At 32.8% G+C, this 23,775-nt stretch overlaps 2 protein-coding genes across 2 annotated transcripts in view; both read left to right on the forward strand.

Moving 5' to 3' along the window:
• Positions 1-8,072, forward strand: part of LOC138942549 (odorant receptor Or2-like) — a 150,741-nt gene extending 142,669 nt beyond the window's left edge. Inside the window, exon 8 of the mRNA XM_070312849.1 lies at positions 7,919-8,072. Coding sequence (XP_070168950.1) covers positions 7,919-7,999 — 81 coding nt within the window. The 3' untranslated portion in view covers positions 8,000-8,072. The remainder of the gene's footprint in view (positions 1-7,918) is intronic.
• Positions 1-23,775, forward strand: part of LOC138942548 (pituitary homeobox 1) — a 75,519-nt gene that overhangs the window by 44,785 nt on the left and 6,959 nt on the right. The window contains exon 4 of the mRNA XM_070312848.1: positions 26-149. Coding sequence (XP_070168949.1) covers positions 26-149 — 124 coding nt within the window. The remainder of the gene's footprint in view (positions 1-25; positions 150-23,775) is intronic.

A 23,775-nucleotide genomic window follows, 5' to 3' on the forward strand; every position in this document is an offset into this window, starting at 1 on the left:
TAGGTTCATATGGTTGTTGCTCCAGGACGATCTTCACGTCACAGCAGCTGGAGGCGCTGGAGGCAGCCTTCAAGGAGGCCCATTATCCTGATGTCTACGCTCGCGAGATGCTAAGTCTGAGAACGGATCTACCCGAAGACAGGATACAGGTAAGCGAGAATTGAAATACAATATTTACCTTCGCGTGTATAAGTTTTAATAATTTTATTTATTGTGATAAAGCAGCGAGCTTATCATTATAGTAACTTTGAGCAAGAAAACTAACGTTACATCAAAATCGTGAAATTATCGTTTAAAAGATATCTACTTGTTACACACACGACTGATTTTCCAGAAATTTATGTAAACAGAAAATTCTAAGCAAATATCTGAATTGAAAATCCAGATGTTCAAGTACCTGAAAGATTTAATCTAACAAAGTTTAAAGTAAAAATTGCTTATTGTATGTAGTAAAGAAATCGACAGCCGGAATAATGAAATAAATCACTCCTGTTAAATTAATTATGTTTAAAACTATTGTTCTTTATGATACAATACAACTTTTATATACAGAGTGTCTCTATTCAAACCTTATAAAAAAAATTTTCTAAAAATTCCTCAATCTTATTTTTTTCCGGATATTTATATTTATATTTATATTTAAAATTTCAGGCAAAGAGAATATTATAAAGAAATTTATATTATATTATATTTTAAAGATTATAAAAAAAATCTTTTTTTTTTTTTTAAGTAGATCTCTGATTTCTAATACAATTCCATGTGAATTCCATGATTTTTTTTAGGTACGAAAGAAATCCCTAAGAATTTTAGGTTTTTCATATTTTTCTAGGGTGTAGATATCCTATTATATTATCAGGTCAATCATTTTGATTCTTTTTTATAGAATGATTATAATTCTAAATTATATAAAAAATAATATAGCTTTGATATGTATTGTATTATCATTTTATTTAAAATATTTATATTTTACTTTAATATTTTTCAATCAACTACAAATCAAACCTCAACAATATTCTATTGTACAAATAAGATTAGAATACGATAAATAGAATGTTGTTTTACACGCGCGCTATTATAATGTCAAAGACAATAATCTAAACTGCAAGATGATTGCGTTTCTCTTTCGCAAACTTTCGGGATCATTGATGCAATAATTGCAGTCTTGGCGACGTGGTTACCTTGCAATAGACGACGATTCGTCATCAAGGATTAAGTATATAGCTGTGACCAAAAGCCGCGATCATAAAAGAGAATTTTCCAGACCTGATGGTTTTAGTTACGGTGGGTTCGTGGAGTATTATAGTAGGATTGAGATCGGTATCCGCATGGCGGACCCGGAACAAGATCTTCCTTCTCTTCTTTTCATTCTTTTCCGGTATTCCCCTCTTTATGTCTCCTTTACGCTTTGCCTTCTCTTTTTTTCTCTTTCCCAACCGTTTTCTTCTCTACATCGGTGCTTCTTTCTTTCTCTCTCTCTCTCTTTCATCAGTGTTCTCTTCAATACTTGAAACAACATCCGCAGATCTAATGCAAAAATGTATGAGATGCTGTACTTTTTATTCTGAGATTGTACGAAGCCTCTTGAGACAATAAATGATATCTAAGTGAAGATTATTGCAAATGTTAAAGTGCCCAAACAAGTATTATGGCCTAAACAAATAGTTCTTCTTCAATGTTACTAGCGATAACGCATTAAGGGTTATATGGTATATACCGTTAAATTTATTTTGGGATATTCTTCTTTCCGAAGATTAAATATATTTCTTCGTTATAAATACATATAACGCTTGACGTATATTAAATGACACGGCGTATTTTGAAAATTCATTGAAAATCCAGACCCTGTTCTCACTTTTCTCGTAGCAAGAAGGAGAAAAAAAACGCGAGAGAAAATCAAGTATTACAGCATCGAACGTTCCACTCGCGCAACGCCAACGTGCACGCGTGTATCGTACATCAGGGATGCTCAAGTGTGGATTCGGTTAAGAGTCCCCTTGCATCGCGCTTGTACATTCTCACCACCACTGACTTATCACGCTTGTCGATTTGCATCGTAGACTAGGGGAAGTGGAGGTGAATATATACGTAGTGGGAGAAAATGGCCCGCAGGCCACGACTCGGACACGATTCTGTATGTACAATACATACGTGAATGAGCGTACAGCCATATATACGAGCGCGCGTGTATACACGTAGATATACACACATACATATACAGATGCAGTAAACCTGTACGCGGCATAGTCGGTGATTATATTTTGATATAATTCGAGAGAGTGAGAGAGGGCGGCCTTCGCGAACGGCGGGGGTAGCTAGCTGATGGGCCAAATAGGATGAAGGCTGGAGGGGAGGATCGGAGAGAATCGTGACGGCACGGGGTTGTCGAGGCTGCCTGAAGCGTGCAGGCGCGTACACACAGAGCACAGAGCGTGGAAACGACAAAGCGGCCATTACAGGATGGGTGCGGTCCCGCGGGCCAATCAGAGAGTGGTGCCGGGGACTGGTCGGCCAATCAGGACGCGCTTTCCACCCGTCGTTTGTTTCTAAATTTGTTCGTGCGACGGGGACACAATATAACGAGGCGCGAGACAGAAAGAGGAGCTGATAATCGTTAACGGGGGATATTTTTGCTCGGGAACCGGCGTCTTTCTCCCTCCATCGCTCTCAACCCTCATCCCTGCCGCGCGCGCTTTGCTCTTTATTCCCGAGCCTGTTTTCGTCTCTCTTGGGCTGAATTTACGAGTCACTTAGACGCCACCCAGCGTCTTCATATATTATTTGAATTTCGAAGTTCTCGAACTTCGTAAAGTGTCGAAAAGATATTATTGTCAAATTAATCTCCAATTCATAGATTAAATTTCAAGAATCTAAGCTTACTTTTTTCTTCTAATTTTTTCCACATTTATTGTCCTATCTTTTATCTTTCTAATATTATAAATTTCATGCATCTATTCACTTTTTTCGATGTGTTTTTATAATACATATTATAATATTTTTACATGTCTTATTATGTTTATTATTTAACCGACTGTATTTATTGATCTAACACTGTTTTCTTACATATTAATAATATACAAATAATTATTATATGTTTTAAATTTTATATTTTTATGCATACATAATCAATTTTTAGATATTTAACAGATTTTAAGAAATACTTGATTAATATAATTGAATCAAGATATTTTTAAATAAAAATATTCTGGTATCGTTGAATAAAAAACGGCAATTTTATTTTTTTTTAAATATCAATCATTGGTTTTATAAGAGATTTGCTATATTGGCAAAATTATAGAAATAATAATTTTATAATTATTTAATAATTTCTGGCTTTTAATAAAATTAAATATTTACCTTACATGTATATATATATATATATATATATATATATATATATATATATATATATATATATGTATATAATTAAATTCTCTTATTTAATTATAAAATATTTTACACTAAAGATTTTGCAAAATAGCATTTTGTGTTTAAGAATTTTAAAATTTTTCGATCCAATGTTACAGTTACAAGAAATAATAAAAAAAAACCATTTTTGTTGACAAACTTATATAACATTTATTCGATAATTTGACAGCAGGTTATCTATCGATTTGAATACATCAAAATGTTATTGCGTTATGAAATTAACGATTAGCTGTTTCACATACATTGATTTCAATCGAATCAATTAATTAGTTATATTTGTTAAACATTACAAATTACTAGTTATTAACAATATACATAGAAGTAATTTCATGAAAATTGCTTTAATAAACATTCGCTATTTGTAAATTTTTTGCGTAAAATAAAAGATATAATAGTTGTAATAAATATTGAAAATAAATAATTAGTTTAGATTATTGTAAGATAATTTTTCTAAGGTAAAAAACATAAATATATAAGAGAGATAAAAGATGAGATCTATATACAATATATATAAAAAAGAGATTATCTAATATAAGACACATCTTTTTAAAGTTTCTTGAGTTTGAAACGAAAGCAGAAAATAAAATTCTAAAATACATAATTAAGTCATATTTTTACTTGCACTTTAATAACAGCATATTAAATTGTATGTGAAAACTAAGCACTAAATTTTTTTTTTAAGTAAAAAAATATTTATATGCATAACACTTTCTATAGAAAGTGTTTCATACTAAAAGCATCAGAAAGTGTTTACTACAAAAAAGTACCAAAGTTGCGCTTTAAATTACTTTTAAACCAAGTCATAAATTTTTATAATAAGCTAATTAAAACATATATATTCATAAATCCGTAATCATATAATAATATATAGATATTGTAACAATATCCGAGTGATATAATCGTAAAACTCCTCGCCAATCAGTTGAATTGATCGTTTAAAACAAGTTCGAAATTCACTTTACATGATTGCAAGCAGTGTAATTTTGTATTGTTGACGAATTCTAGAAAGTATATCTTTTTAACGTATCGATCATCATTTCTATTACTGTAATTACAATAAGGTTAATAGCCTTGTCTTTGTTTTTGTCAATATTACTTCCTCACTGATTAAAGTTACAATACCGAAGAAAAATAGCAGTTGGAAACCTCCTACAGCGAAGTTAATCGAAATGTCCTCACCAGACTACCGTACTGGTTCTTTGTAATCGGCAAAGAGAACTTTATGCTCGAAATACCATTATGCGAAATAAATTTGTGGAAATTTTTTGAAGACGGTGATTGCGATAGAAAGATTTTCAACATATTTACAATTTTAATTTAGCAAAATTTAATAAACTCGAAATAGATTTATAATTTAAAGGAAATAATCGTGACTTTTATTTCTTATATATCGGGACATATAATTTGTGCTGAATTTATGGTGCAATATCCTGATGACAGAAATATTTTATGTCACATAACACAATTTATTATCTAATAAAATATTTCTAAAATGATTTTGTCGATAACATATTACAATGTAATAAAAATACAGCAATCTCAAAACATATAATTTTTTAAAAATATACGGAAATAATATACATGTAATGCATTAAACAGCAAGTATAACGTAGTCAAAAATTTGTCTTGATAATATTATGTTGGGGTGCGTCACACTATATTATATTATTACGGAGCAAATGTGTTTAAATGCTCGGAATTTCTGATACGCGATCGATTTTCCTGCAAATGACACGAGGGAGGTGATTCGTTATAGCGATCGTATTCGCAACCTGGCTGTGTCTGATTGGCGGGTAGAGAATCGCGTACAAACGGACATAATTTCGGCGATCCGGAGGTTACAGTTTCTTATAGGGAGGGCGCGAAAATTGCACCCTGTCCTTCTACCAGTTCTTTCGGTGCGATCGATATACACGGGAAGGGTCCCACGTTACAGAATGATTTGAATTAAATTATAACAAGAATGAGTATTGAGCTATTATGCGATTAGAGTCGACCATACGATGAGAGAATGAATCGGCTAATATTTCACTTCGTCTTTCGTATATACATTTCTTGCAATACTATTTTGTATCTATTGTCTTTTACGAACAGAATTGGACAGAATTTATAGTTTAAAATTAACAATAAGTGAGGATTGAAAATTTTCATATACATAAATGGGAAAAGGATTATTTTTTAAATAATATAAAGACTTATTTGAGAGAATGTATAATAAAAATATTTCTTTATAATATTTAAATAAAATCACGCATTACGCGCATGTGGTTGTTTTTTTTTTTTTTTTGACATTTATAGAGTTATAATCGACCTCGTCAGAATTGATTCGCAGACGTGATAAGGATGATTGCAAAACCAGTGCGATATTTTCTTGCAAGGACAACGATGGTGTTAGCGGTGGTATCCAAAATGGATCTATCACGCGTAACGAGATCGTAAGCTCGTTAAAAGGAAGACGAGTTCCGCCGTAAGCGGCCCATTAGCAAAGAATTTTGACGTGATTCACACAATCGTCACGCTGACCGAAGAAAGCAGAAGAATGGAAAGTCGCCTTCGAGAGGCGAGGGAAAAAAAAAAAAAAAAAAAAAAATTATTTCGAGTAGCGGAGCGAGCGGTCCGCGATACGCAAGTCATCCACAGAGCTCTCGAGGGTTCTCACCCGAGGTTTCACGTGAGCTCTCTGACAAAAGTGAGTTTCTCTGAAGGAATCCCCCCTTCCTGACAACAAGGCCCCATTGTCAAGGCCCCGTTTGCGCTCGGGCGCCATTGAAGGTTCGTTAGAACGGCTCGCCAGGTAAGAGGCGCGAGTCGCTTCTCCGACAAGATGTTCGACATTTCCTTCTCATTCTGCAAGATCACTCTCTGCCACGTTCTACGATTCCGTATCGCTCTTCAAAAATTAACAGTTCTTCCTATAAAGCACATTATTGCGCTATTTAAGTTCTTATAAAAAGTATCGTACGTTATTCAATATTTTTTAATATAACCTAGTCTTGACTGTTCTTCTGCTCTTAGTCATGTAATATATTATATATAGTATTATTTAATTGTATATTATATTATTTAAAGAGAAAGAAGCATATTTGTTTCAGCGAGAGAATAAATTAAAAAAGTTAAATAATATATATTTGTGGCAAATTTTAATGTGATAGAAATGCATCTCATTATAAAGTATATTAAAAATTGAAGATTAATATAATTGTATATTTTTTTAAAATTTAATTTATAACAAGCTCCTATTACCAAAAAAATTGTATACAATGGAGAAAAAATGATGAAAATATATCGAATTTCAGACTTTGCGCTAAACAGATTTTAAATAACTTAAAGCAACATTTCATCAGGTTTCTCTCGTAACGTAACTCGCGTTAAAAGTTAATGTCACGCGTCTCACAAGCACATCGTGTCTTTCGCTCTCCGGAAAAAAAAAAAACAACAACCGGGGTGCAATCTACAAAATGGCGGCTTGAGCTGGCACTTGCGGAGGCAAAGCGAGGATAGGATCGCTCGTAAAACGGTGGAAGCGGCTTGTTCGAAGTTTAGTTCCGTCGAAGGAGGATCTTCCTTCGATACGTAGAGCTCCTGCTGAATGCGCTTGTTGCGGCTACAGCTACTGTATTATTTGTAGGATCGAGCCAAAGCTAACACTAAAGCGGAAGCCGTTGTACCTGCCGCGGTTCTTCTATAACAATCGTTTCTAGCGATATATCGAAACAATAAATATCCGCACCCACAGAAAAGATTTCCGGATCTAACGCTATTACTCTTCAATCTATCATAAAATAGGATCGATATAGCGACAATCATATTTATTATTGAAAAAGGAATATTTTAATCTTAAATGGAAAATTCTTAAATCTAGAATAAAATGCCTAGTAACGCCACCGCATATCGGTTTCGCGCCGACTATTGTGGCGCTAACATCAAGTTATTCTAAATGCAAGAATATATAAGCTTAGATTTGTATACGTTACTCTTGCCTCAAGATAGTAAGACAATCTTATTTAATTCGAGAGAGAAGAAAAGGAATTATTGATTTAATTTTAAAATTGTTTTATTTTTATACCGCATAAGGTTGTGATACGATTAAATATGTCAAGAATATTTTTTGTCTCGTTATCAGAAATCCTTTCTGAGAGTGCGCAGGCAAATTCGTAAATTCTCCAGGGTTGGGAAGTAACGCGTTACTTGTAACGCCGTTACCGTTACAGTAACTTTTTTTCGGTAACTGTAACGGTAATGGCGTTACAAATTTTATTTGTAACGGAAAAAGTAACTTTGTTACATTTTTCGGTAACGAGTAACGAATTTAACAGTTACTTTTATCGTTACTTTTTTCAAATTTTTTGATTTATTTAAGATATTATTCTTGCTATTGTGCGTGATAAAATTTTTATCTTAACCGTAAAGCCGTAAGCAAATCGACCAATTAGCATTCTTATTATGTTGTAAAAATGCTTGAATGTGATTGATCAACTTATGGCTCTTGCAGACCAGTGCGATGACGCGACGCGCGATATCCAATGCTTTATCTTTTCGGAAAAGCAGAGCTCTCATTTACTACCAGTTCTAAGTACCTTGCAACGAAAATTAGAAAATCTCAATAAATCTGACCTTATAGATTGCCATTCATTAGTTGAAGCTATTCAGCAAGGTTTAAATAAAAGGTAACTTATTAATTTGATTAATACATATGTTATTTAATTTTAAATAAGGATTTAATTGAAAAATATTATTTTATTTTAAACTATTGATTCAAAAGTATTAATTTCAATAAAATAAACAATGTCGCTTAATTTACTATATTTGATTTTAGATTTCTTACAATATTTGAAACAAAAGAATTAATAATAGCAGCATGTTTACATCCAAAATTTAAGTTAAACTGTTTAACCGGAGAAAAAAGAAAACGTGCTGAAAATTACTTGGAGGATTTATTGGGAATCCGATCAACTGAAAATTCTCCAAAAGCTGGAAAATCTGACGATCGCGATGATTTTTTCATTTTTGAGCAAAAAACAAAATGTGCAAAATGAATCTGAACAAGAAGAATTGCAACGGTTTTTAAAATCAAATAATTGTAATATAGAAATGTTAAATGACTATCCAAAACTTAAAAAACTTTTTATTAAATATAATACAGCTCTACCAAGCAGTGCATTCGTAGAAAGAATGTTTAGCATCGGTGGCTCTGTATTAACACCACAAAGAGGGCATTTAAATGATGATACTATGGAGCAACAAATTTTATTAAAAATTAATAAAGAATTTCGATAAAATTTAATCATTTATTTTGTAATAAACCTTGAATGAAAACTTGCTTACAATTTTTTAAAAGTTTTTCTTATGCAAAATAATTTATTAGTTTGTATCGTAAAAAAGTAACGGAAATTGTAACGACTCATTACTTTTTAGTAACTGTAACGGTAACGAGTTACTTTTTCGAAAAAATAACGGTAAGGTAACGAGTTACTTTTATAAAGTAACTTTCCCAACCCTGAAATTCTCTTAGTAAACGTTGCGAATGACGAATAAAATTTCAAATCTCCGCAATGTCAGATTCTTACGGCAAACATTTATGAAAATACTTATGAATATTTATAGCAAAAGCGCGTGGAGAGCAGATGATATAGAGTTTCTTGTGATTCACAATCAAATTATACTATATACCGATACAGAACCGTAAAATTGATTCTTTTAAATAAATATGTGAATTTAGAATGCGTGTATTGAATGCACAATTAAAAAATCGACACACAAAATTATTATGTTTAATATTAAATCAAGAATAATCTCTATGGAATACTGCGGATGCAAAATTATAACATCATTTTAAAAATCTTTATAATTATAAGATAATTTTTCAATTATTTTTTCATCATCTTTCAATCATTCAATTTTACGTGTAAGCTATTCTAATTTTTATATAAAAATTTTAATTTATATTAAATATATATGTCTCTAAGATATATTGTAAGAAATAATAATTTTATTCTCTCAATACGCATCGTAAAAGGAGCCTGTAAAGAAATGCTAGAATACTTTAGTTTTTTGTATAATTTTATAAAGTAATTTTTTTCCCATATATCGTCGTATATCCGCTGCAAAATGAGCATTTCCGGTATCGCTGACATTTAAAATGGCAGAGCGGAGAGTAGAAAACTCATTGGAAGATACATAATTTCCCGGATTGACGTAACAAGGAATCAAATTACGTCCGCGGTACTAAGTCGTTTCTCCTCTTCTCCTCGCACTCTGTTCTTCTTCCTCTCACCGCTACCGTTCATCTTTCTCTATTTCAACCTCTTCGATTTCTATGTGCAATGTCCCGCGATTCTTCGCCTCGTCCTGAACTTTACAGAGAAAATCTTACAGAGGACTCTCGCACTAAGGAAGGGTAATGGCGCGTAAACGGCTCAAATGACCCGCGAATTTTCAGCAGGCAGACAAGACTTCCTACTTGTGTTTATGTTTAGTAGGCACCCGCAATCGTAAATCGTGGAAAATTATACCGGGATATTACTATTCGCACGAGAAATTTATGGTAATTTGCGAATCGGTCGCGGCTCTCTTTCCCTATCATTTTGCACGATTTTTCTACAAAAATCGTGTAAAAGTATTATATTCTTATTTATTATGTTATCTCTTTGATATATTTTATATTGAAAACTATTTACATTGCATATATTATTGCTGAAAATCGTATAGAAGATTTCTGTATGCATTAAATTAATTATTTGACATTAATTAATTATTATTTAATATTAATTATTATTTGATATTAATTTAATATCTGATAATACGTATTTGTTGTTTGATCAATATGTAAATGTCATCGTTAAATAATTTTGTGTATATAAGTAATAATTAATACCAGGTATATAAATATGAAACCGGAATTTGCCCATAGCTGGCCCTAGCTGTCAATGTAGTTACCGTCAAACCGCGTTATTGGCGCAATTTTCTTGTTTCGACATCTGATAAAGATTTTCAATTCACAACAATACAAGTTTCATACAACAGCATAGTTTTTAATAGCGTTGAACATGTAGAATTTTGTGCCTGGAAACTACGATTTGCGGACAGCATTGATTTTCTGTTACCATTTGAAGAAAACTGCTGCAGAATCGCGTCGAATGCTTGTCGAAGCTTACGGTGAGCATGCTCTTGGTAAATCACGGTGCTTTGAGTGGTTTAAAAGATTCAAAAGTGGCGATTTTGACGTGAGAAACGAAGAACGTGGAAGACCACCGAAAAAGTTTGAAGACAGCGAATTGCAAACATTGTTGGATGAGGATGACGCTCAAACGCAACAACAACTCGATTTGAATCAAGCTTTGCGTGAAAAACGACCAGAATATCAAAAAAGGCAACGCAAAGTGATTTTGCTTCATGATAATGCACCATCACGCACAGCAAAACCGGTCAAGGAAACGATTGAGGCGTTTAGTTGGGAAATACTTTCGCATGCGGCTTACTCACCAGACTTGGCTCCATCCGATTACTATCTATTTGCATCGATGGGACACGCACTTACTGAGCAGCGCTTCAATTCTTACGAAAATGTACGAAAATGGCTCGATGACTGGTTTGCCTCAAAGGAGCAACAGTTTTTTTGGCGTGGCATCCAGAAATTGTCAGAGAGATGGGAGAAATGTATAGCTAGCAATGGGCAATACTTGGAATAAAATATTTTTTATCATTTTCATACAATAAACGTGTATTTTCTATACAAAAATTCCGGTTTCATATTTATATACCTGGTATTTTATTATATTAATACAGTTACAACTAATATTTTAATACAGTGAGAGAAAAAATTATTTGTACTTTCTCTATCATTTTAGGATATAATTTTGCAAGAAGAAAAAATATTTAATCTCTTGCGCTCCAAGTGTCAACTAGATTAAAGCTTTGGGATCTTAATAACTTAATTAATTTTCATTTTCTAGAGAAACTGAATGTGCTATTTAAGCATAAATATAAATAAATATAGAATTTATACATTTAATATTATAAAAAATTAAGTAAAAATGAATAAACGATCATCATTGAAATACGCGGAGTGCAAAAGATATATTAATAACCATAATATATTAATAAACACAATGTATTCTCTGATAGAAATATTCCATAATAAGAGAGAGTGTTCTTCTGTTTGATATAAAATTATTTTAAATAAAATGGGACAATGCACAAATATACATTCTTTATTTTTTATCTTTATATAATTATTTTCGTTATCAACAAAGATTTCTGCAGCATAGAATTTGTTACATAATTTCTCATTCAAATTATTTCATAAAAACGTCTTAGAATTCTGTTATATTTGTTGAATTTTTTATTTGTATTATATTAACATGATTAAATAATTGATATTAGATTTTTTATATATCTCATGCTAAAGTCAGATTATTATCAGATCGTCATTATTATCAAATTATGTTTACGATTATTAATCGTAAATAATCATCGAAAACCATGCAAAATTAGTTGTTATTTTAATGCAAACAGATGAACACTGCAAGTATTTATATTTTCTAAAAAAATCATTTCTTTTTACGGTTGCGAGAACCGTGACAGGTGGATATCCTGGTTAAGAACCTTATAAGGGCTCGAATCCGGGTATCTAGAGAAGACGTCAACATCTCTAAAGGTGCGGTTAACGCTGAGTAAATAACACTGAGACCTGAAATTAGCTATTCCCGACTGAGCAAAATAAATATTTTCACATCGGGCCTTTGTTAAAGGATTATGAAAATTTTTCGAAGCCGAATATATCCGATCATTTTTGATGCTCGTGTGGTCTGACTGCCTTGAACTCGTAAAAAGCATTTGTGACAAGTTCCGTTCCACTGTAATTTTATGTTTCGAACAAGAAAAGGAATCCCTTGAATCATGATGTTAATACTTTTCTACTGATGTTATATTGCGCATTTTATACATAATATAAATTACGTAGCGCTATTTTTAATTAAGAAATAGCGGTAAATATAAATATTCTTGTTCTTTCTTCATCAAACGCACTTTCATGTTTCTTGTTTATTTTATCTCTATTTATCTCTAACAAATAGATTTTTGGGAACATTTAATACTCTACTCTAACCGATAACAAGACGTTTATATATTTAAAAATGGGATGAGATAAGAATTTAATAGTAAGAATATAGAATGGAAAAATTATTAACATAATTAATGATCCAGTAAAAGATTATACAATACAAATGTTATACAACTCTTAGCATAGAAATTTTAACATATCAATATTAAGAAGAAAAGCGTTGCAACTATTTATAAAAGTGATAACAAAAATTTACTATTTTAAATACGTTTAATATTATAAAAAAGTTACCCTTTAGAGATTTTTATTATTTAAAAATAGGAATTACACTTTACTCTTATAATTTACAGAAATTAATATTAAAGAGATCAGCGCATGTTTAATGTCCGTTCGACATAAATTAAATAACGATATACGTACGACGTGCAAACACATCGACGTAACGACATCCAGGGAATTTTCGGCGCCGCTGACCGATTATTGATTTTATCTTTTGGATGTCTGCAACTAACGCATGTAGCCGGCACGTTCGTCTGTATGCGTATACATGCGTATACAGACGCGCATGATACCGAGGGGTTGACAAAGCTACGAATGCATTAAATACTCGAGGGTGTAGTGTCCTCGGATGTCACACGGTGACGCGCACACGCGTACAAAGACGGCTCCTAAATTGATTACGTCTAAAATCTGACAAAAAGATTCCCGTGCCTTTCTTCCGACTCGATCTCATCGCGGAAAGATCTTTATAATAACGGGACTAGTGGACGTAGTCGAAGAAGATACCGCGTATGCTTCTTTTTCTAGACTCTACTCGTATACTTTTTCTTTATTGGTTTTTTCGTTCTCGAATTTTTTTTATATGCTACTTCCATTGTTTTTCTTTCCTCTCTTCATCCAAGCAAAATCGCTTCTTTTGCACAAACTTATCTATGATGGTCCATATTTACAACATAAAGTAATAGATGAATTTTGGAAAAATTACACGATAAATCACTTTTATTTGCACAAAACACACGTTACACTTTCATAATTTATAATATTGGACGATTGCATAAGTTCGTGCCCGATTTAAATATAAATTTCAATAGATTATATTTTAGAGATAACATTTTTATTAATCAATTACATAGTCTCCATTCTTTTCTACAATGGTTTTCCAACCATCTATAAGCTTGTCAATTCCATTTTTGAAGAAAGAACTTGGTTTTTCTTGAAAAAAGTTTGTAAGGTGGTTTTCGACAGCTTCCTCGGAATTGAGATTCTTGCCATTTAAACTATTCTGCAAAGATCGGAACAGATAAAAATCTGAAGGCGCAATATCTGGAGAATATGGCGGGTGCTGCAGAATTTCCCATTGCAACTCCTGCAGTTTTCCTGCAGCTTATTCCTTTCAGTCGGGAGATGCGGCACCCACGTATCAAGCTTGGAAATGTATCCAAGCTTTTTTAAATGACGAAAAGCGGTTGAATTATCGATGTTCAGCCTCTCAGCAATATCCTCAGTTGTAATCCTTGGGTTTCCTTCCACTAAGGCATGCACAATGTCATCATCGATGCCAGAAGGTCGTCCAGAGCGGGGTTGATCCTCCATGTTGAAATCACCATTTCGAAATCTGCCAAACCACTTTTTGACTGTTCGGAGAGCAGGAGCGCGGTCCAAATAAACGCTTTGAATATTTTTTTGTGCAATCCCAACACTCACGCCTTTCCGAAATTCATATAGCATTACATGCCGCAAATGCACCTTTCGTTCTCTATTTTTAATGATTTCTCTTATGCAGAAATGGACTTATCTGAACAATGTCTGACGCTAAATTGACATAAGACAACGTCATCTATTCGGTGTAAGCAACAATTACCACACGAAAACAATAGAACTCCGTCATGCAGCAACTTAATGCCATCTATGAAAATCGGGCACGAACTTATGCAATCATCCAATATATATGAATTACTACACATGTACCTAAATGTCTACACGTATACATTACTTTATAAAAGACATAAATGACGCGCGACAAAAAATTTAATTTAATTCGAGAAGAGCGTAAAATTATGCAATAAAATCACATATAATAGAATTATGATAAAATATAATAAAATTTATTGCATAACGATTCCGATTGTATGATAATTTTATTTCGAATAATAAAAATATTATGTATGCACGAATCTGGAAATTCTTGCTTCATTTGCTTTAGAATATTTAATGATATAAAAAATTAATATTTTTATATAAAATATTTCAAAAATATATATTTTTTTGTTAATATATTTGAATTGTTTATGTAAATAATACATTCATCTTGCAATTTATAATGTTAAGAGATTAATAATTATTTATTATCTTTACTTCTTATAAACGACTGATAAATATAAGAATTTTTACGTTGCTATTAATTGACTGAGAAATAATCTTGAAAGCACAAAAAAAATCAATCTTGAATGCGTTTTTAATTTTATATGAAATTAATTAATTATCTTAATATGTGCTTATAGAATCCGATACATATTAATAATATACTTTGATAAATATGAAATAAAGTGAAGAGATCTCTCTCATTAAGTCAATATCTAGAAAATCATAAGTATACGATAAGAATATTATTATTACATACGCAGGCTCTTCTCTATTTTGATTTCGCTAAATTATAGCTTAATAACAATTCTGCTCGCCTGTTCAGAAAAGTGAATCGAGAGAATCGCGTCGGCGAGGCCCGACCGCTCGTCGAGGAATCAAATTAAAAGCGAATTATAGGATACGCGCGCATGATTCAACGCGCAAGCATTCCCATGACGGAGTAGCCATAATCTCTGGATGTGTATTAGCGGAGCAACCGTCGTTCGCGCGTAAAGTCAGACGCGCGTCATCACCCTCGCGTTCGTGGATCACGCAGCCCCTGTAATAGGGTTGCGGCCGTCGGTGACGTCGAGCTCATGAATTTTCTATCCGTTCGTCGTCGAAATGATTAGATGATCTTCGCGGAGAGGGTGCCCTTACGACTTCCACGTGTTTAACGCAGAACGGTGACAAGTGGCATGCATCCCCCAATGTGATCATCTATTATTTATATTAATCGGTAACCCTCTGGCCGACAATCCGATACGACAGGAGCAAACGCATGCGTCCTCATATGTTTGCGAATGGGAAACTTCCATGTCTGAATAAATCGCGCGCTTTCTCACGTCCACCATTTAATGCGTCATACATTTTTTTCCGGGCAAATTCTTGTAGCTAATTTGCTTTGTTACAAAGCTCAACAAATTGGTTGGTAATTATTAATTAAATATATATATGAATAAGTAATAACAAAAACTTTATGAGTATTAACGGAGAAACGACTTTTATAAAGCCACTTTCTCTATCTTTATACATGTATATACCATACACATATATTATGGAAAAATATTATATTTCTATATTGGAAGCAAGATTCATTTTATTTAGTATTTACTTTATATTTTAAAAACGATATTAATGAATTTATGTTTTTAATATACGTTTTTAAAAATTTTGCACATATGCTGTATATAATATAAAAGATTAGTTATAATAATTAAAAAAAATACAATAAATTATAGGAGTGTTTATATATGTAAGACCCAACTGGCAATTTATTCCGATTGTTATCACAACGTTTCGACCATATGGTTTTGGTCCTTATCAAGTGAACTAAAATTACAATATTAAATAATGATAATCCCGTTACAAAAATGAAATAAACAAATTTATGTATCTGCATTAGTTAAAGTTGAAAGAGAAAAATGTCGCTATGTCATAATGACACATTGTGTCAACCTCTCTGTTTAAGATACCGAGAAAGACTAAACGATCTTTATTAATCTATCGTATATGTTATTGAAATTCTCTGTATCCTTTTGAGAGTTAACGGTGTTGTCATATTTTTTAATAAAGAACATTTCAGCTATTTCTCTCTTTCTTACATGTTTCTCAGTATGCAGGATATCAGGCGTTGACCAATCGAAGTCATGATGAAATTCTAATTTGTGTTTACTAATTACCGAAAGATTACTAGCGTGCATTTTTATTAAAGTGTTCCTTGACGCGGGTAGCTAAATGTCTTTTCGTTTGACCGATATATGAAGCACTACAGTTCTTGCAATTTATTCTATAAACGACTTCCGTTCTATTACCAATAGGCAGCACATCCTTACCACGTTTTATCAATGAGTTTAATTTTTTAGGTACATTGTAGACAACATTAAAACCCATATCTTTGAAAAACCGACCGATATTGTCACTCAAACCTTCAACAAAAGATAATGTAATGTAAGAGGGCTTGTCTACATTATTTTCCTCAGTATTCGGAATAACATCACCGCGGTGTTTCAAAAAATTAAGTCTCTTACAAACATAACGGTTTACGACGTGCCTCGGAAAACAATTATTGAGTAAAATCCGTTTCACGACATCAATATATTTACCATGAAACTGATCGTCAGACAATAAAATAGAGCATGGTCAACGAGATTAAAAATGGTGTTCATTTTATATTTAAAAGGATGGATGGAATAAAAATTAAATTTAACTAATGCAGGTACGTAAATTTGTTTATTTCATTTTATGTAACGGGATTGTCATTATTTAATATTGTAATTTTAGTTCACTTGATAAGGACCAAAACCATATGGTCGAAACGTTGTGATAACAATCGAACAATAAATTGCCAGTTGGGTCGTACATATTAGGTGTACAACTTTGCTTCCGCCGTTTTCCTATAGATGGCTTTAGCGGTAAGTAGTGGTCGAAATAAATAGATCATAGACGTCATGCGAGAAACTTGGGCATCTGTCAACATAACCCCGTAGAAACATTAGTCGATTTGTGTCCGCATCATAAAGTTGTTCTCGATTGAAAATGTCAGTTTACGAGCCAAATTCTCGTCATTCGCGGGAGGTTTTAATTTTCTGCTTTAATATGAAGAAATCTGCGGCTGAGACTCATCGAATGCTCTCAAATACTTATGGTGAAGCCGCTATTAGCGAAAGAACGTGTCGCGAGTGGTTTCGACGTTTCAAGAACGGTGATTTTCACGTCGAAGGCCGGCATAGCGGTGGAAGAGAGAAGGTTAGGTTCGATTTTGTTTAGGTTAGGTTTTGTTTTCGAAGATGCAGAATTGGAGGCATTACTTAATGAAGACTCGAGTCAAAGTCAAAAAGAATTGGCACGATCATTGGCGGTGGACAATACTTTGAATCATAAATGTATAACCAGTTTTTTACAATAAAGCCTCGAATTTCGGAAAAAAACGGCGGAAGCAAAGTTGTACACCTAATATATAAACACTCCTTTAATTTATCTACTGGCGACATCTTAAAATTAAACATCAACGATAAATTATCTTTTTTTTTTTTTTTTTTTTTACAAAGAAGCTTTTGTCACAAAATCGTACAAGTGAAAGAAGAGATCGGTACTTTTACGAAGTAATCAATCATTTTATGTTCAACGTGTAGTTGACACGTATGACTAAACCTAGATTAAGATTGGTCACGCGGGATGATAATCTTCCAAATCATTGTCGCAGTATTCGCGCAAGGGATATCTTGGTGATTTTTAGAACGAAACTTCGCCGACGTGCCGCTGCCGGTCGTAAAACCACTGACAAACAAAGCGATGATTTCCGGATGGGCGCGTTTCACCCCAAAAATTGACCAATAATGCACATCGCGGAGTATCCATCGAGCCTTTGGCCGAAGCTGGTGTACCGGGTGGCAAATAAATAAGGGCACCCAGCGAAAATCGGGGATGCGAATCGCGGAATATCCGGCAGTTTGGGCGTTGCGCTGCTGTCAACGGGACCGCTTATAAATTCTAATAATCCCCGCTCGTGGTCGGAGGAAAACATAGTGAATCGGTAGGGAATTGGAAGAGAGGTCGGGCAGGGAGGAGAGGGACACGACGACGACTTTGAACAAGGGAATGCGCTACCGGTAGCGGATATAAATCTCGCCTAACCGAATTAAGTTAGAAGCATGGACCGAAGTTTCGCCACGCCCATGCCGCCGATGAAACGCTATCGAAACCGAGTCGACAGAGTGAAAATCGAGGACATGGGAGAGAAACAAAAGCACGATTGTAGCTTGCGATATACGAATTCAATAACGAGAAGACATATCGCGAACAAAAATGTCAATTAAATAAATGCGTATTAATTAAAAAAAAATTACTTTTGCATACTATATATATAAAATATAGAAATAATGTATTAATTTTATATATCATGTAATACAAAAAGACACGAGGTCATTGGAACTAAATGTCCATTTCTAAAAATGTTATTTTTATAAAATTTCGAAGTCGCGTATCTCAGAAACGAGCTTTTTCTTCTATTTGAACATAGCGAAATTTTTTTTTTTTCAGCCTGTACAAATTCAAAATGCATCTTAAGATACTGCATAATTGACAAGTACGTAGAGACAAATTTTAATCGTATAAATTGCTTGATTTTGATTATGCCTTAAATCACGATTCACACGCCGCAGTGGCTGGCACTATTAATTTATTGCGGTTCATTACTTCAACGCGCGATCGAAGCCGGTTCACTTGTTAATGCGTCTATTCGTGTCTGAATTATTTCCTGCTTATCGATGCCGAGTGATGGGTAAACGCGCGCACATCCCTCTCTCGGGTCACCCTTCGCTCGGCAAGTGTCCCATGTAATGATGCCCTGACGCGTGCCGTTTCGCAGTATGGGGTCCCCAACGAGAGATCTGTCCGACTTAACTATTTACCAGCCGCTGGTCAAGTAAGAAGGGGCCACGACTAGGCCTCTGGGTCTCTTATGCTCGTATTATGCGGCAAATAAGTCATGCGTTTTCGAGGGATATAACGCGCGTTTCCTTTCCCACCTCCCCCTCGCTTATTTGCCAAAATTAATCAACTTACGAAACCCCGATCGAAATTGTGCGAATCGCAATTGATCATTTTTTTTTGTATTTTATTGAATAATTTACATATGTGTGTGCAAGAATGAATTTCTTTTAATACAAATGTAGACTATATGATACCAGTTGATTTGCACTTTACACCAGGGTTGGGAAAGTTACTTTATAAAAGTAACTCGTTACCGTTACCGTTATTTTTTCGAAAAAGTAACTCATTACCGTTACTCGTTACCAATTTTAAAAAGTAACTCGTTACCGTTACAGTTACTAAAAAGTAACGAGTCGTTACAATTTCCGTTACTTTTTTACAATACAAACTAATAAATTATTTCGCATAAGAAAAACTTTTAAAAAATTGTAAGCAAGATTTCATTCAAGGTTTATTACAAAATAAATGATTAAATTTTATCGAAATTCTTTATTAATTTTTAATAAAATTTGTTGCTCCATAGTATCATCATTTAAATGCCCTCTTTGTGGTGTTAATACAGAGCCACCGATGCTAAACATTCTTTCTACAGATGCACCGCTTGGTAGAGCTGTATTATATTTAATAAAAAGTTTTTTAAGTTTTGGATAGTCGTTTAACATTTCTATATTACAATTATTTGATTTTAAAAACCGTTGCAATTCTTCTTGTTCAGATTCATTTTGCACCGTTTTTTGCTCAAAAATGAAAAAATCATCGTGATCGTCAGATTTTCTAGCTTTTGGAGAATTTTCAGTTGATCGGATTCCCAATAAATCCTCCAAGTAATTTTCAGCACGTTTTCTTTTTTCTCCGGTTAAACAGTTTAACTTAAATTTTGGATGTAAACATGCTGCTATTATTAATTCTTTTGTTTCAAATATTGTAAGAAATCTAAAATCAAATATAGTAAATTAAGCGACATTGTTTGTTTGATTGAAATTAATACTTTTGAATCAATAGTTTAAAATAAAATAATATTTTTCAATTAAATCCTTATTTAAAATTAAATTACATATGTATTAATCAAATTAATAAGTTACCTTTTATTTAAACTTTGCTGAATAGCTTCAACTAATGAATGGCAATCTATAAGATCAGATTTATTGAGATTTTCTAATTTTCGTTGCAAGGTACTTAGAACTGGTAGTAAATGAGAGTTCTGCTTTTCCGAAAAGATAAAGCTCTCATTGGATATCGCGCGTCGCGTCATCGCACTGGGCTGCAAGAGCCATAAGTTGATCAATCACATTGAAGCATTTTTACAACATAATAAGAATGCTAATTGGTCGATTTGCTTACGGCTTTACGGTTAGGATAAAAATTTTATCACGCACAATAGCAAGAATAATATCTTAAATAAATCAAAAAATTTGAAAAAAGTAACGATAAAAGTAACTGTTAAATTCGTTACTCGTTACCGAAAAATGTAACGAAGTTACTTTTTCCGTTACAAATAAAATTTGTAACGCCATTACCGTTACAGTTACTGAAAAAAAGTAACTGTAACGGTAACGGCGTTACAAGTAACGCGTTACTTCCCAACCCTGCTTTACACAAGATACTCGCTTCTAAATTTACAATAATTAGTAATGCAGAAGAAGCTAAAATTGTAAGTTATGTACAAATAAATTGATTTAGATAGCGTAGTATTTATATACATTAGTTCAAATAAAGAAAAATCCAGGAAAAAATAGTTATTTCTTGTATAGTTTCTGTGATGCTCGATATAATTTTCACCTCAGAAATGTTCTATTACGTCATAATTTTAAGAAACTCGAGGTTAAAGAAAGACTATTTTAATGTATTTTATTATGCTACAGTTGCACCGTATGTGAAAAAAATATTTTATTTCGATTATTTCAAATTAGTCCTTATGATCAATACTCGTTCCTTTTCTCGCGATATGAAAGGAATTAATGTTATAAAATGTTTATGACATTTATTACAAAAAATAAGAAATTTTTAAAAATGTTAGTATTTTCTTAGATTTTTACATATATTATATATAAATAAAATTATATTTTTTTCATTTGTTTAAAACAGAAATATATATTTGATCATTATAATTCCTCACAAAAAAATATGTAAAAAAATGTAAATATTTTATTTATAATTAATATGTTGAACATATTCTTTACAGTTATTATATTTAATTCACATTTTAATCATTTTAATTAATGAATCCATAGCATTCACGATTTATTAAATTATTTCTGTGCACAGTGTGGAGAGATATTCCTTCTATTTGATGTTACAATATACCAGAAATCGGTGATATATATAATCCTGTAGAACTATATGTAATAACCGTTTATACATATATTCGCGCATAGTTCAATATCACATGCTACTAATAATAATACGAAAATTATATACTCGTAAATTATTTCGATATTTTATAATATTCCGATATTACGCTTATGTAGCAAATACATTGGACTTTTCTGCGCATAATACAATATATTACCACGAGTAATAAGATTTCACTGCATTTCGCGGCATTATCATTCTATTAGTATCTACATACGCACATGTAGATATATTCTCTCTTTTTTTAATACGCATTATTTAAGATTTATGTATATTTTAAATCTGTCATTCTACACATTAAAATATTCGTTCGTTATTTAGAAGAAGTAACAAATTTTTTTATATATTTTTAAGAAAAAATTAACATGATAATCGGAATATATTAATGAGCATCCTATTAATTTTTATAAATATATATATATATATATATATATATATATATAAACATTATTTTATATAAAGTAATTAAATTGATATAATTATTTTTATATTATTTAGTTTGTAGTAATACTTCACTAATTCTGTAAATTCTTGATTATAATAATATTATTATAATATTATAGTAATACAAATTATCAGCACTCGCGTGGATACATTATCGCGATACTTCTTAATTTTATTTTTGCGTCTTTCATCAAAAACTTCACAACAGAAATTTAAAATTCGTTAAACATTAGCGTTTCTTATACTGCAAACTATGCAATGCGGATGAACTTCCGTAGCGGTAGACGTTCAATACATCGATAGTATCTATAATATAAGAAACGTAGCAATAAACGCGTATGAAAACATGTCTAGAGCCGAGGAGAAAAGTCGCATTGAAAATCCGAGACGAAGTCTCATCCATAAAGGAGGCTCGATGGATGCTGTATGGAGGTGTCGTTTCGGGATTGGAAATCGGGTATCTGGATTATCCTTTGGCATCTCCTAGTATATCACAAGACGCTGCTGAGTTAGGGTAGAGGCAGAGTATAAGGAAGGGGTGCAACGAAGCTGCATTGCTGAAGCAGCGGTAGCAGCAAGACGGTGGAAGAGGATCCTTTATGATCGTCTTGGCTCGAAGGAGCGAGTAACTCCGACAGAACACTCCCCCGGCATCCTCTCTACCGTTTTTCTTTCCTGCTCTCTCCTCCACTCTCCTTCCCGCCCTTTCTCTCCTCTTATTCTGTACTTCCTTTATTGGCACACCCGGTATAATAAGGAGCATTTGTATTTAGTCGGCCATGCGCAGTACTGCCTGTTGGCGTATCATCGATCAGACCGGCGACTGACTATTGGATCAAAACAAGAGGATGAGAATGGAAATGGGAATAAAGAGAGGATATACCGTCTGGCAGAAGGGACAACGAAGACAACTGGAAAAATAGAAAGGGCGGGACATGTCGTGAGGTTGAGCAAGTCGTCGTGGAGCGATTTCTAGCTGAAGTTAGACATGCCAACGGGCGGGATTTTACGAGGATTGGGGGAAACGAAAAACGAGCCTACAGCTAATTATCCCAATATAATTAAATAATTAAAATATTAATATACAAGTATATATATTGTATATAAACCTATATATGTAAATTCGGGATGAAAAAAAATGGACAAGATAGAGACAACATGAAGGGAAGATAAAAAGAAGACGAAACTTTTACATGCTCACTTTTTTGCCATGACAGTCGAGCTAGACGTCAGCATGTATTGAAACTAAGGCTGAAAATTCGCCGCCAAATGCTACTAGCTCGAGAACCCTTGAAAATCTATTTGCCCGCAAACTTTTTCATCCTTTGCCGTGAAGAGCAAGATGGAGAAGGTAAGGTTATGGAAAATCGTCGTAGATGACTTGTAATCTTTTGGCCAGGATTCCGAGGATTCTGGACATTTTAATACACCATAACATCACTTATCTTGAAATGTCGTATTTTGAAATTTATAAATATTGTATCTGTTACATTTTAGCCAAATATATTAGCTTGTTTCTTTTTCTATATAGACTTCATACATATTGAATATTAGTGCAGTTTATAATATAAAAAAATATTTATCCGTATATAAATTATACTTTCGCCCGCAAAACTCCAAAAAAATTTATGACTAGTTTGTCTTTAATAATTGCT

Source organism: Polyergus mexicanus, unplaced genomic scaffold (genome assembly GCF_030449975.1).
Source record: "Polyergus mexicanus isolate NDT 795.1 unplaced genomic scaffold, iyPolMexi1.0 SCAF_23, whole genome shotgun sequence".
NCBI lineage: Eukaryota > Metazoa > Arthropoda > Insecta > Hymenoptera > Formicidae > Polyergus > Polyergus mexicanus.